Below are 12,852 nucleotides of genomic sequence, written 5' to 3'. Positions count from 1 at the left end.
AAGCACACACCTTCAATGCCTTACCACAGAGACAAAGTGAGCAAAGAGTTGGTGACGGCGACATTCAGAAGGTGGGACGGGCGTGGTTTAAGAGAGTGTAATGGAAGAGCGGGAGTCCGGCAACCGGCGGGATGCACGTCCGGTGGGGCAAAGTCACCAAAACCGGCAGGTGACAGTGGTGTGATAGGATCGCCATAGCGCCATGACATGAGTTGCCCAGGCAAGATAAGATGAACCCCTGGGCTTCGACGATTGTCAAGGTTCAACAGCGTCAAAGTTATTTTACAACAGATATTAATACTCCTTGAACCCAAATATCGCAGTCGGGCAGTGTTTTCAAATTAGAAGCAGGAAGGAAGAAGACAGTCCTAACCAAATTGGAGTGAGATACATCTTTGAGGCTTCTCACATTCAAGAAGCATAGTTGCGTCACGGTACATAACGAGTACATGATTGACTTTACAGGTATTTCGCTTATCACTGCATTGAGCATTCTCATTCTAAATGAGCATATTGATAATGACGCAATGTTAGTCGGCTTATTCGATGCATATTGAAGAAGTGTTGCGACGCAGCTGATCCTTGCCGATCGAAAGCGTCAACGTATAGCCGTTAATTACTAGTTGGATGCACAGAGCATATATAGGAGCTACTTGCACTAACAGCATGTAATGGCCAAGCCGACTGGAGTTCGAGATGGCATACTATCCATTCTTGAAGACCTCTATCGTCCAGTCAATGCTTGCAATCCTCAGTCTACTCCCATGGTCAGCTAGGACCAACGTCCATCGCCAGTCTAGCTAGGATTATGTCGATGAAGCAAAAACTCGACATAAAATCATCTCCTATACTGGCACACTGACTCGTGACGATACGAGGCAAAAAGCTGCGTCGAGGGGGAATCGAACCCCCGGCTCCCCGACGCTGCTCGATGGCAACGGAGAATTTTACCACTAAATCATCGACGCGGTTGATAGCAGATGTCAGATGTTTGAGCTATCGTTCTGGAGCCTCATTGAATCTGTAGAGTTGTGGATCGTTAGGGCTGCGGCAGTAACGAGGTCCATCGTGAGCAAGGGTTATGATACCCTCAATCGCGCTAGGGGGTGGAAATATGGAGTGCATCTGAGTTTGGGTAGGGAATGAGCATGAATAAGGCCCGAAAACCCATGAGGAAACCACGATTGATGCGAATGCAAGCGAGGTTTATAAAGCAGACAGCCTGCCTCTGTCTCTGTCACGGCTGTCTCTCGCTTTACTCAGTATCATTCTGTCTTGTTTCCGATGCCTCAGTAAGTCCTGGCTCATATTTTGTCTATTCCTGGTGTAATGTTTGTTCATTGCTCTCGTTGTTGAGCGATTTGTGGTGTAAATTGTCGATTACCATTCGTAAGAAGAAAGATAACAATAGACTTTAGCACATGCAACTTGTTCTCTTTTGCCGTTAAAAGCACGGAATTTCAGCCATCTGCTGATTGCTTTGCTCGTTTTGTCTCATTAATCGTCGTCTTATTCCTTTTCTCAAGCCATCTAGGCCCATTGCATAGATCATCATCTGTTCCATTTGAACCAAAGGCAATCACTTTTGGGGTAAGTACAACAGGATTTGGTCAGCAAAGTCCGAGATGAGTAAGGCGCCGACGGAATGGCGTTGGGATCTTGCCTGCATGATTAGCGCCCCGTATCACCGCCCTTCTTTGACAACCTCCCCACCTCACTGTGATCAATGCATCCCCATTGCTTCAAACCCCCACTCTCGACCAACATCGGCTAACTTCACTGCGTCACGTTGAGGCATTACTGTCAAGACTAGAGAACCTTCATATCTGCGCTCGCTGTGACTATTTCAAGTCATTCAACGGGAAGAAGCGATGGAAAAGTCATTGTTAATGGCCGACAATGTTCTGGCAAATGCGCGGTCCAATGAGGTGGACGATGATTTCGACCTCAGTCTATTCCTTTCCGACGAAGCGTTTTCCGATATGTTTCCCAAAGACTCGAGAAAACCCGACGATGCAGTGAATGGAACACCATCTGAGGACGGACGGATATCTGCATCTTCAAGCGTGTCTGGTGGTGTCCCACTCTTCGACGAACGTGAGCCACCGCAAGACACGCCGAATACCACGGAGGGCGGAACGAAAGTGGGCAGTCGCTTCACATCAGCAAACATCAGAGTCCTGAAAACATGGTTCGAAAACCACGAGCGGCATCCGTATCCGACCCCGGATCAGGCCGAGCGATTACTGAAGCAAACAGGGTTGAGCAAGCAGCAACTAATAAACTGGTTCGCCAATACTCGTCGGCGCAGGAAGATTCGCCCAGGCGGGGCCTCCACACCGGCCCGGACCGAGGCTGGTTCTAGTCCCATAGACGTGCCCGTTCGACGACCGACGCCCATGGCATTCGAACAAATGAACCCGATGCAACGATGGGAGCACTCTCCGCCAGATAGCGAGCCTGCTTCAGCTGCCGATATTTCTCGCGCAGTCGCTGCATCATCAAAGCATCCGGGACTCTTGGGCCGCTCTCGGCCTTCGGCAGGATCTTGGGAGAACGCCTCGAGCATTAGTAGCGTTGGCACATCTCAGTCAAGCGGGGGGTCGCATTCCAATGCTTCGGCATACTCCCATGGCTCTAGCAAATCTCCGACCCCTATGGAGGCACTCCGGAAGGACTCGAATCGTCGGAGAAGACGAGCAATGCTAAAAGAACGAAGGGGGAACAGGTTGAGCCTTCGACAGATCAATACCTACCAATGCACCTTCTGCGCTGAAACCTTCAAGACAAAGTACGACTGGCAAAGACACGAAAAGTCCCTCCACCTCTCACTTGAGGAATGGGTGTGTTCTCCGCACGGGTCGACCACGCAACACCCTGAGAAAGGGGTGATTTGCGTCTTCTGCGACGAGGCCAACCCAACCCAACAGCATCTCGACGACCACCACCAAGCAGCCTGCTCGGAACGACCGGTCAAAGAGCGTACGTACTACCGAAAAGACCATCTCCGGCAACATTTGAAACTTGTACACAAGACAAGTCAGATGTCTAAAACCGCAGAGACTTGGAAGGTTACCACGGACAAGATTCGGTCAAGATGTGGCTTCTGTGGAACTACCTTTGATTCATGGACGACGCGCGGGGACCATATTGCGGATCACTATCGAGACGACGGGAACACTATGTCAAATTGGAAAGGGGATTGGGGTTTTGAGCCCCAAATTCTCGCAAAAGTCGATAACGCGGTGCCTCCTTGTAAGTGAAACCTGCCCAGTCTTGAAACCTCCAAAACTCACCATTCCCCAAGGCGTAATCCAGTTTGAGCAAAGTGCGCCGGTGCCCTACTGCGCAAGTGTTTCGCCGGCTGGTTCCGCACCGAGCGCATACGAACTCCTCAAGCTTGAAGTAGAATACTTTGTTCGTAACTACTTTGAGGAACACGAACGACTGCCCTCGGACGATGAGGTCATCTACGAGGCTTGTACCATCTTGTACGCCTCCGAATTTTTCAGGCCCAGCGGCACGCCGAATGCGTCATCCTGGCTTCGAGACTTGTTGATGAATGATACGGAATTATCTGAAAAGGCGCGCCTACGTCCCATGAACCAATGCTATCAACTAGCCAAACTTCGCGCGACTCAACTCCAGATAATTGGCAAGGCGGACATCTTTGAGGACTGCGAACTAGAGGCTCAGCTGTGCAGGCATCTTAGAGAGCACCTCGTTCTAGGTCTCACGCCCTCTGATGACGATCTTCAGCAGGAAGCTTGCGTCATTCTGAACAGAATAGAGTCGGCATCGACGAACCCTTCGAGAAGATTTGCTGGATTTATAGTCCGCCTCATGTGGAAGTCAACATTGTGGCTAGCACCACTACGACAGAGGGTCGAGGCCTTTGCAGGAGACTCCTATGGGGAACTAGTACCATGTCTAGATACCATGGCTAACACGTCTGATAGCCAACTCAGCAGCTTCTTTACAGGGCTAGCTGAGCTGAACCAGTTGACGGGAGATGCTGAGAGGCTTATACCAATGTCGGCTGGCAAAGCACGAGCAACCACTCAATTCGGATCAGCTCACACACAGATGTCTTCAAGCTATTGCGACCCCGTCGACGATCAAGATTACACCTCCACAGACTTCAGTTTTGAATCTATGTCAAGGAAGCCCAGTGACTTATACACGCGGTTGCAAACGGCCAAGTCAATCTTTGAAGGATCTGGACACTCACTTAGACGATCTGAGCGTTCAAGAGGCACTGATATGCCGTTCTTCTTGAACGACCCTAACAGATATGCTCGTTTGGAAGGGGAACTATCACGATTCGTTGCGACCACCATTTCGCCTCAGAACCCTAACATGCATATCCCTTCAGATGATGAGCTTAGATACCATGCAAGATGGGTAATTTTCGATGAGTAAGTACTGCCCTGCATGACACTGTAAGATCACGCAAACTGACTCACATTTGCCAGTGATGACCCGTGGAATCAAACGGCTGCAGACATCCCTGAATGGCTAGCTGAATTCAAGAAAGGAGTCGGCCTTCAATGAAAATATTGAAAGTTCAAGAAGCCGTCCCCTGATCACAGAATATCATCCCGGCTTCCCGGTCTTAGACGACAAGCGCTCCGCTTACGCTACATGGGCTCCCTCAAACACAATCTCGTTCTGGATCCTCCCGAGACCATCAAGCTCAACTGCAACAACATCCCCATGTTTCAAAAACACACCGCGCGAGTACCCAACGCCCCCAGGCGTGCCCATCATAATCACAGTCCCCTTCCTCAACGTCGTCCCTCGCGAAAGATGCACGATAACCTGCGCCACCGACCAAATCATATCAGAAGTCTCCGTCTCCTGGACGACCTTCCCGTTGACCCTGGTGCGGAACCGCAACGCATGCGGATCCGGAATGACACTCGGCGACCAGATGGCCGGCCCGATAGGAGCGAACCCATCGAAGGACTTGCAGTAGGAGTACTGGCCGCCCGAGGCGCCGGGGATCTGGAAGTTGCGGGCGGTCACGTCGTTCCCTGCGGCGTACCCGAGGACATAGTCCAGGGCGTTGTCGAGAGTCGCGTTCTTGACGTCCCGACCAATGATGACGCAGAGTTCACCCTCGTAGTCTAGCTTGTCCTGCGCGTCATGGTGGACGATGATGGGATTGTGGGGGCCTGCGAGGGCGTCGGGCGGCTTTGTGAAGATGATGGGAAAGGCGCATACGGGAAGCTGTGGGCCATTGGTTTAGAGAACCTCGCAAAGGACTTCAAATGTGCATCTTCACTCACATTTGATTCTATCGCGTATCAAGCATAGTTTAACCCCAGGCACATGATGATGGGCGTTCTTTCCAACGGGCAAAGCAGCTACATTGCGGAATGGGTCGAATCAGCATTGGTCTTTGCGATCTTGGAAGGAAAAAACCACAGACTAGCTGGCCGCAAGTTCTCTAACACTCACTTTTACCGCCGTGTCTCTGATGTTTGTTCTCTCTAGTCCGACATCTAGATTCCCATTCAGTCGCTCGATAGTATAGCCAAACTCACCAGTTCGTACGAGATTGCCGTAAAATACACTCCCTTGGTATTCATATCTCACGAGGGCCTGGAATTCCATCGTTGCACACTCGACACCATTCCCAATGAGCTCGAGGAACATCGGAAAAGGACTGCATTTCTCCACAAAGCAATCGCAACTCCACGACGCCGCGGCGCCGTGCTTTTATATTCGATTCCAGTAAACTACTTTACTTCAGTTCGGAACCTTGCGGATCGCTCGTCTTTGATGCATCTTGGGCGGTCGGTAGCTGATTATTTTCTCTTCCGCCCCGCCCCCCCTGGCGACCGAAGATGCCGTCGGCAGACTCGGGTGGTCTATCACGGGCCTCATGACCTTTATGGCAATCTGTACATCGTCCGCGGCGCGGCGTGAATGCCCTGTACCCGTGCACGGCAGCGCGCGGCTGGCCGCTGAGCAGCACATGGAATGTTGAGATGAAAAACTAAAGACCGGTTCGGCGATTTCGGGGAATTTTGTGCTTTTGGGTCTCATTGGGAAAAGGCAGCAAAATCATCACCTTTGGGGCAGGACGTGGCGGATATCGCGGGGTTGGAGATCTTGGAGTCTATTCATGTTCGGATGAGCTTTTGCCACGTCCCCATGGAGATGTCGGACACGGAGATATGCCAGTCCAGAGGTCACCGAGAAAGTAGAGTGGGCAACCCGGGGTGGTTTACCTAGGTTGAATGAGTAATCGAGGACACCGATGCTTGTGCCGACGAAGGGATGATGGCTGAAGGTGTTGATTCCCTTACTGCAGGGGATTTACCGTACTTTCTTATTTCGACGTAATGGGCATCTTCGGGAAACCCCGCCCCGAAAGCGACGATTCGGGTATTCCAATTACCAGATCAAGCTCAGACGTTCCGATTGAAGTTCTGAACCGCAGGAGGACAAAAGCGTGGGGGCATTTGGTTGCCTTTTTAACTTACTTATTCAAGGAACAGCGAAACAGTTATCCAAGGTCGGGCGGCAGAGTGAACAGACTCGGGCCGCAAGTGAGAACCCGCGAGGCCGTCGAGGGTAGCCCCTATCCAATCAGATTTCTCCGAAAGCGATGTCTACCGGTGATACTTCGCCAGCCTTCGAAAAATTGGTGGTTTTCAAGAGATTCTTACTCCGTAGAAACTGGTTCTCGCTGCATGACTTGCCCCTCAGGGTTCGGCGCGAATGACACTCAGTGGTTCGGTAGTGGGGCGCGGCAGAGATCCGGCGCGGGGTTTCCTGCATGATGCAGGTTCAGGCCGGAGACCCTTTAAGTAGCGGGGGTGGGCTACGGACGTGATGGGACAGGACAGATTGTGAATCCGGATGATAACAAAATGATCCAAGGTGATCGCCACCGGTCCGACTGACTGCAATTTTACTCTCCCAGGGGCAAATGCCAACATGAGAGTCCTCATCATCGGCGCAGGTCTCGGCGGCCTCGCTTGCGCCATAGCCTGTAGAAGAGAGGGGTTCGAGGTGGTGGTTCTCGAGAGGGCGAATAGACTGGTCCCGGTAAGCTCACCGAAGTGCCATTCACGATTCCCTTTCCCGCTCTCGGTGATACACTCGTTTATCTGAATTAACATTTATCTAGATCGGCGCAGGTCTTCAGCTCCCACCCAACGGGACTAGAATCGCAAGACAACTAGGCTACCTCGACAAACTCCTCCAATGCGGGGTCGTCATCGACGGGATGGAGTACCGCAGGTACGCAGACGGCGCGCACCTGCACACGCTCTCGGCCAAGGACGCGCAGGTCCGGTACGGCGATCTGTGGATGGTTGTGCACCGGGCCGATTTGCATTACATTCTGTGGCAGACGTGCAAGGAGATTGGCGTGGATCTGTGTCTCGATATGGATGTGGAGAGGATTGATTTTGACAAAAAGAGGGTGTATCTCGAGGACGGGGATGATATCGGCGGGGATGTGATTATTGGTGCTGATGGTGAGTAGGATGTGCAGGCTGGGACGTTGTGCTTGCTGATGATGGATGCTAGGGCTCTGGTCTATTTGTCGTGATCAGCTTCTTGGAACGGCTTCGCCGCCTGTTGAGACGGGGGATCTGGCCTATCGCGCTACGTTTCCGTTTGACTACCTCAAAGCTCTGAATGATCCCCGGGTCGACGATCTTTGTGCGCGGAAGCAGGCTACGGTGTGGATGGGACCCGACAAGCACACCGTGTTCTACCCCGTCAGAGGCGGGCGGGAGTTTAACCTCGTGCTCATCAGGCCGGATAACATGGAACCGGGAGAGAAGCGCGTGCAGGGTGACATCGAAGAGATGAGGGAAAGCTATCGCGGATGGGATGATACGTAAGTTTCTAGCTGCTTGAGAAGCTACCAGGTGAGATTCCACGCATCCCGTGTGGCTACTAATCTTTTTCGTAGATTGACAAAGCTCATCTCGTTGATACCGAGAGTGCAAAAGTGGAAGCTGTGCACACACCCCAAGTTAAAGACGTGGACCAAGGGCTGCTTCGCTCTCCTGGGCGACTCGTGCCATCCAAGTCTCCCGTACCAAGCTCAGGGCGCAGCCATGGCTGTCGAAGACGGCGCCGTGATTGGGAGGCTTCTGGGCCTCTTGAAGAGCTCCTTGGGGATAGAAAACATGGTACCACAGATTCCCGAGATCTTGAAGCTATATGAGACGCTTCGGAAAGACCGGACGACGCTGAACGTGCAGGGCGCGACTTCGAATCGGAAATGGTATCATGTTCGTGACGGGCCGGAGCAGGAGGCTCGCGATGCGGAGATGACGGGTGCACCGCTGTCGGACGGGCTGTCGCCGACGGGGTGGCGGTTAATGGATGAGGATTATCGGATGGAGTTGATGGGGCGGGACTCGGTAGCAGAAGCCATTGAGGCCTTCCAAGAGTGGGAACAAAAACAAGCCTGACAATGCTTCTGTATGATGATTGACTATTAATTCATTCTATTCACAAAGCTGTTAAAATATGCCTCTCGATAACGCCGAATCTAAGTTAAGTAGAAACCCCCTCCCAAACTGTATATAGCAATAACGCGTTGTAAATCACTTTTTCTTCCCGGCAATATGCTTTAATGATAGTTGTATCGTAACTCATGACGTCTTCAGGCATCTCTCGTGTATTCGGACTTTTGGCGCCAAACGTGACCGTATCTCATGATAACCACCGGGATGGGCGCCAGGCAGATGCTGAAAGCTCCCAGCATAGTGAAACCCCAACCATAACCGAAAGACTGCACCATAGGTCCGCTCGCAAGGGGTAAGAAAGTTCCAGCTAAGCATCTCGTCACGATGACACCAGTCATGGCGGAAGCAGAGTACAGGCCTGTGGCGTCGACAACGTAGGCGGAGAGAGGAAGGGAGGCCATGAGAAGAGTGAAGCCGAGCATCGCGACCGACAGGAGAAGAAGGCCGACAGGAAGGTGAAGTTCCGCAATCCAGCCGTAGGCAGTGATGGAGAGGGGCAGTGTGAATGCGCCGATGATGACGAGCGGGAGCCGGTACTCGGGACGTCCGACGGGGTCGTTGCCGCGAAGCTTCACGTAGATCCTATCCAGGCTGAAGTTACTGACGATGACGCTGATGAACGAACCGATACCTGTGACCGTTAGAACACAAACGTATCGTGCAAAAGTTCAGAGTAGGACTTACTGAAGGACATGAATGAGAGACCAGTGAGGGCAGGCGAGAAACCATACACATCCTGGAGAATGACAGGCAAGCTGATGGACATGACGTAAAAGTAGGCGAAAGTTATGCAACCAAAGAACGACAGTCCCATCAGAACATTTGACCTGAGCAAGACATAGAAAGGCCGCTTGATCGACTCCCATAGCTTGATAAGGCTCTTGTGGTCATCAACTCCGGCAGGGTGAAGCGGTGCCCCGTGCTCGTCCGCATGCTTCGCGGCACGTCGTCTCAAGATGGTCATCTTATACGTCTCTCGGAAGCAAGTGAGGAACAAGATCTCACACACGGTCGCCAAACCAGCACTCATCCAGAGAACCTGTCTCCAGCCGAGGGTCTGCGCAATGGCGCCGCTGATCATGGGTCCGACTGCACCACCGATGAGCGGGGCGAGAGATACTATGCTCATCGCCGAGCCGCGGTTGTCCGGAACGAACATGTCGCCGATGATGGCCGGGTTCAGCACATTCGAAGCGACCGCGAGACCGGTGAGGCAGCGGGCGCCGATGAGGAGCGGGGTGCTCGTGCTGATAGCGGCGAGGATGGTGGCGATGATGACGAGGATGTTGGCGGCGTTCATGACGGGGTAGCGTCCGTAGATCTCGGAAAGGGGCGCGATGAGGAGAGGGCCGGCGGCTTCACCGAGCTCCCAGATTGTGACGAGCAGGGCGCTCGCCGGTGAGTTTGCGCCTTCATTCTGGTCTAGGTCTTGGATGATGTGGGCGGCTACAGGGACGACTGAAATGCAGGTGAAGGTGCTGTAACACATGTCAGCTCAAATATGGTCACGAGAAGTTCGATGCATTACACATCAGGTTTGATGATTGTCGTACACGGTGAACGCGGTGAGCGCCAGCAATGCGACCAGAGTCCACTTGAAAGGTGCGGGCCATTCCCTGGGGTTCTCAGTGTCGCCGTTGGGATCAAAGTCGAGCAAGTGCTTCGAGATGTCTTCCTCGCAGATGGGGTCCTCAACCAGCAGAGGCTGCTCCTCGTTCATGTTTGGCATGTCGTCGGCCGGGGATTCCAATGACAGAATTGTATTAGGAACAGAAACGCGGCAAGTATGTTCAGTCAAAGAAAAAGGTTAAGGCAGTGACAATGAGCGGCGGCTAGATGTAGGGACCACTCGACTAAGGTAACGCAAAAGGTGCCGGCTAACAAAGCGGCATGGCAAGCGCCCTTTGCGTGATTGCCCCACGCCCTTCGCCATATTTTTTTCCCTCTTCCTTCTGGCCCGGGACGAAAATTTGAAAAGCCGGGGGGGTCGGGAAGGTGGCGACGGCGGGGCCGCTGCTTGCTGTCCGTCACACGTGACATCCGCTTATGTGCGACCGGTTATGGCATCCGGGTATCTTTAATACCGTAGAATTGCAGTTTTGGAAGATCTTTGGTTCCATCTGGCTATCGACCTTGGTTTTATCTTTATCTTTTGCATTCCGCAAACGGGGAACACAACATCAATGAGGGGTCCAAAAGGTCGATCTGAGGAAGCACGGGCATTGACCTTTGGATCTTGAGATTGACTCTTTTGATTGGTACCTAACAGCCCCGCATCACTCTTGATTCGGCCTAGTGCGGGGTCGGTACTCCGAGACTCTTCCTCCGGGCCGGCCGGCGGTCTCGGTGAGCGCGAGGTTCAAAAGCACTCACCCACGGACGCGAACGACATCTTCGGAGACCGTGCCTTAGTGTTTCCATCATTTTGAATCCGCGAGACATACCGAGGTGGCGCAGGCATGTAACGTCGATGCGTAACCTTGAGATAGAGTGCGTGAGTGCTCATAATACCACAATCAAATCTTTGTCAACTTAAGAGAATGTCGCACACGTTTCTGGGTGGAGACATGATATGTTGATATCTTGTACCTAGCTTGCCCACATTGAAAACCTCCTAGGCATCAAGACTTGACCGATTTGGTGCACCCAAGTTTCTCGCCCCATTCAAAAGAGCCAGGACTCTCTATATCATCCTCCCTAGGGGTTTCATTGCCATCACTCATGTAGGAATCCTCAAGAGCTCCATCAACAGTGTCCTCACTGGCTTCGTAGTAGATATCTGCGGCATCATTTTCGGCTTCCTCCAGTATCTGACCCCTAACCGCCTTTTTCTCAAAGATGTCATCGACAGCGGCTTCAAGCAGACAACCGATGAGCGCCTTGTGATCACGATCCTCTCTCACCATGTTTTCAATCATCTGCTTCTCTTGTCTATCAAGTTCCTCGCGTTGACGGCGGATGTCGTCGAGACTGAACAGGGTGCGGTTCTCCAGAACATTCTTCGTCAGTACCATGGCCTTTATTTTCTCGTTGACCTCGGACATCAAGTCCTCCAGCTGAGCAGCGCGGGAGACGTCTTGAAGAGTCTCGGCCACTTTCAGTGCAGTCCCCAAGTGTTGGCTGACTTCGCGGGCAGTCGTGGGCAGTCTGTGCACAGCAGTGTGCCTCAACTGATGTGTGCGGAAGAGAACATCCTTGATGGGGGTGTTTGCCGGTGCGGTCGCGTGCGCAGGCAAGTTTAGGCCAGCTCTGTTGAAGACTTTGGTCCACTTCGTTAACTCGACCGCTGACGGACAGTCCCAGCCTTGTGATTGAAGAACGTGTGGTATCCACTTGGTCGCAAAATCGAAGCAGCATTCCTCCAGAACTCTCTGGGTGGTGGTGAGGATGTCATGTTGCGTCTTGTAAGGGAGGCAGGCGGGATACAAAGAAGGGAGCCCAGGGTGCGGCGGTGGACTTGTCAGAGTGACCCCTGATGCCTTGTCAGTGAATTTGTGTAACTGAAAAATTGTACATGACTTACCTGAGTCGGTATCGCACATATTTGAGAGATCTTGGGGAGGCGTTATAGCCTCGACTAAAGCAAGAGGCTCGTCGGCAGGAGGTGCTTCGGCAGGAGGCGCGTCTTCTGGGACCTCTTCTGCTATGGGTGTAGAAACTACTTCTTCGGGAGGTTGATCAAGTTCATCGTCATCATCCTCGCCTTCCGACTGACTCATCTCGTCCAAGGCGTTTGCAACCGATCTCACTGCATCGGCCTCCGAAGCCTCTCGCTCAGCATCTTGCTGCGGGGTGCTTTGGAAGAGGCTCGGAAACATGACTTTGGCTCTGAGATCGGACTCAAATACCCGGCATTCCAACAGGTGCTGCGACATGAGTATTGTCTTTTCCTCGCCAAAACTGAAGAAAAGTGGTTTAATAGTGGTTGTGTTCTTGACCAGGGCTTCTTTGACCTTCTTCTTCTTTCGCAAGAGAGCATCGTTACCGCTAAAGATTGCTCTACAGGTGCAATACACCCTTTCAAGGTCTTCGTTTTTGTAGGCCATGGTGATAGACTTTGGGGAGGATGAGAATCTTTCGATGCCCGTAGCAGGAGGGGGTTGACTGGGAGTTGGGCTGCATTTATATACGGTACCAAAAAAATATCTGTCACAGCTGGTTGGATGCCAGGCTGCATGTCTTTGTTGGTGGTCGGCCTCCCGCAGCGACCGTCCCAACACATGTTCAAGGCAACGAAAAGTGGCGAAAGGACCTGGTGGGTGTGTCCTTGGTCCCATCCAGTTTACAACGCTACATCTTGGACTGTTAGGCTCTCATGCATGCCATATCCTTATTCTCGCAATTTCGA

At 52.3% G+C, this 12,852-nt stretch overlaps 6 protein-coding genes and 1 non-coding gene across 7 annotated transcripts; 3 read left to right on the top strand and 4 right to left on the bottom strand.

Moving 5' to 3' along the window:
• Positions 1-15: 15 nt before the first annotated feature.
• On the top strand, positions 16-957 carry CLUP02_11273 (uncharacterized protein; the record flags this gene model as incomplete). Its single annotated transcript, XM_049290241.1, has 7 exons — positions 16-152; positions 221-260; positions 324-382; positions 425-529; positions 597-603; positions 666-767; positions 805-957. 7 exons carry the CDS (start codon positions 16-18, stop codon positions 955-957), a joined length of 603 nt encoding a protein of 200 aa, XP_049147386.1.
• CLUP02_tRNA174 lies at positions 888-968 on the bottom strand. Its single transcript has one exon. It is a non-coding gene; the product is annotated as a tRNA-Gly (tRNA).
• Positions 969-1,871: 903 nt separating this feature from the next.
• On the top strand, positions 1,872-4,554 carry CLUP02_11272 (uncharacterized protein; the record flags this gene model as incomplete). Its single annotated transcript, XM_049290240.1, has 3 exons — positions 1,872-3,255; positions 3,308-4,418; positions 4,476-4,554. 3 exons carry the CDS (start codon positions 1,872-1,874, stop codon positions 4,552-4,554), a joined length of 2,574 nt encoding a protein of 857 aa, XP_049147385.1.
• Positions 4,555-4,635: 81 nt separating this feature from the next.
• On the bottom strand, positions 4,636-5,594 carry CLUP02_11271 (uncharacterized protein; the record flags this gene model as incomplete). Its single annotated transcript, XM_049290239.1, has 2 exons — positions 4,636-5,232; positions 5,550-5,594. The coding sequence occupies 2 exons, from the start codon at positions 5,592-5,594 to the stop codon at positions 4,636-4,638; spliced, it is 642 nt and encodes a 213-aa protein (XP_049147384.1).
• Positions 5,595-6,951: 1,357 nt separating this feature from the next.
• CLUP02_11270 (uncharacterized protein) lies at positions 6,952-8,447 on the top strand (the record flags this gene model as incomplete). Its single annotated transcript, XM_049290238.1, has 4 exons — positions 6,952-7,062; positions 7,145-7,496; positions 7,549-7,864; positions 7,940-8,447. 4 exons carry the CDS (start codon positions 6,952-6,954, stop codon positions 8,445-8,447), a joined length of 1,287 nt encoding a protein of 428 aa, XP_049147383.1.
• Positions 8,448-8,641: 194 nt separating this feature from the next.
• On the bottom strand, positions 8,642-10,233 carry CLUP02_11269 (major facilitator superfamily transporter; the record flags this gene model as incomplete). Its single annotated transcript, XM_049290237.1, has 3 exons — positions 8,642-9,135; positions 9,189-9,982; positions 10,058-10,233. 3 exons carry the CDS (start codon positions 10,231-10,233, stop codon positions 8,642-8,644), a joined length of 1,464 nt encoding a protein of 487 aa, XP_049147382.1.
• An 892-nt stretch (positions 10,234-11,125) lies between these two features.
• CLUP02_11268 (uncharacterized protein) lies at positions 11,126-12,550 on the bottom strand (the record flags this gene model as incomplete). Its single annotated transcript, XM_049290236.1, has 2 exons — positions 11,126-11,976; positions 12,028-12,550. The coding sequence occupies 2 exons, from the start codon at positions 12,548-12,550 to the stop codon at positions 11,126-11,128; spliced, it is 1,374 nt and encodes a 457-aa protein (XP_049147381.1).
• Positions 12,551-12,852: the final 302 nt, after the last annotated feature.

This window comes from Colletotrichum lupini, chromosome 5 (genome assembly GCF_023278565.1).
Source record: "Colletotrichum lupini chromosome 5, complete sequence".
Classification (NCBI taxonomy): Eukaryota; Fungi; Ascomycota; class Sordariomycetes; order Glomerellales; family Glomerellaceae; genus Colletotrichum; species Colletotrichum lupini.
The sequence above is the reverse complement of the archived record's forward strand: the minus strand, read 5'-3'. Positions and strand labels throughout refer to the sequence as shown.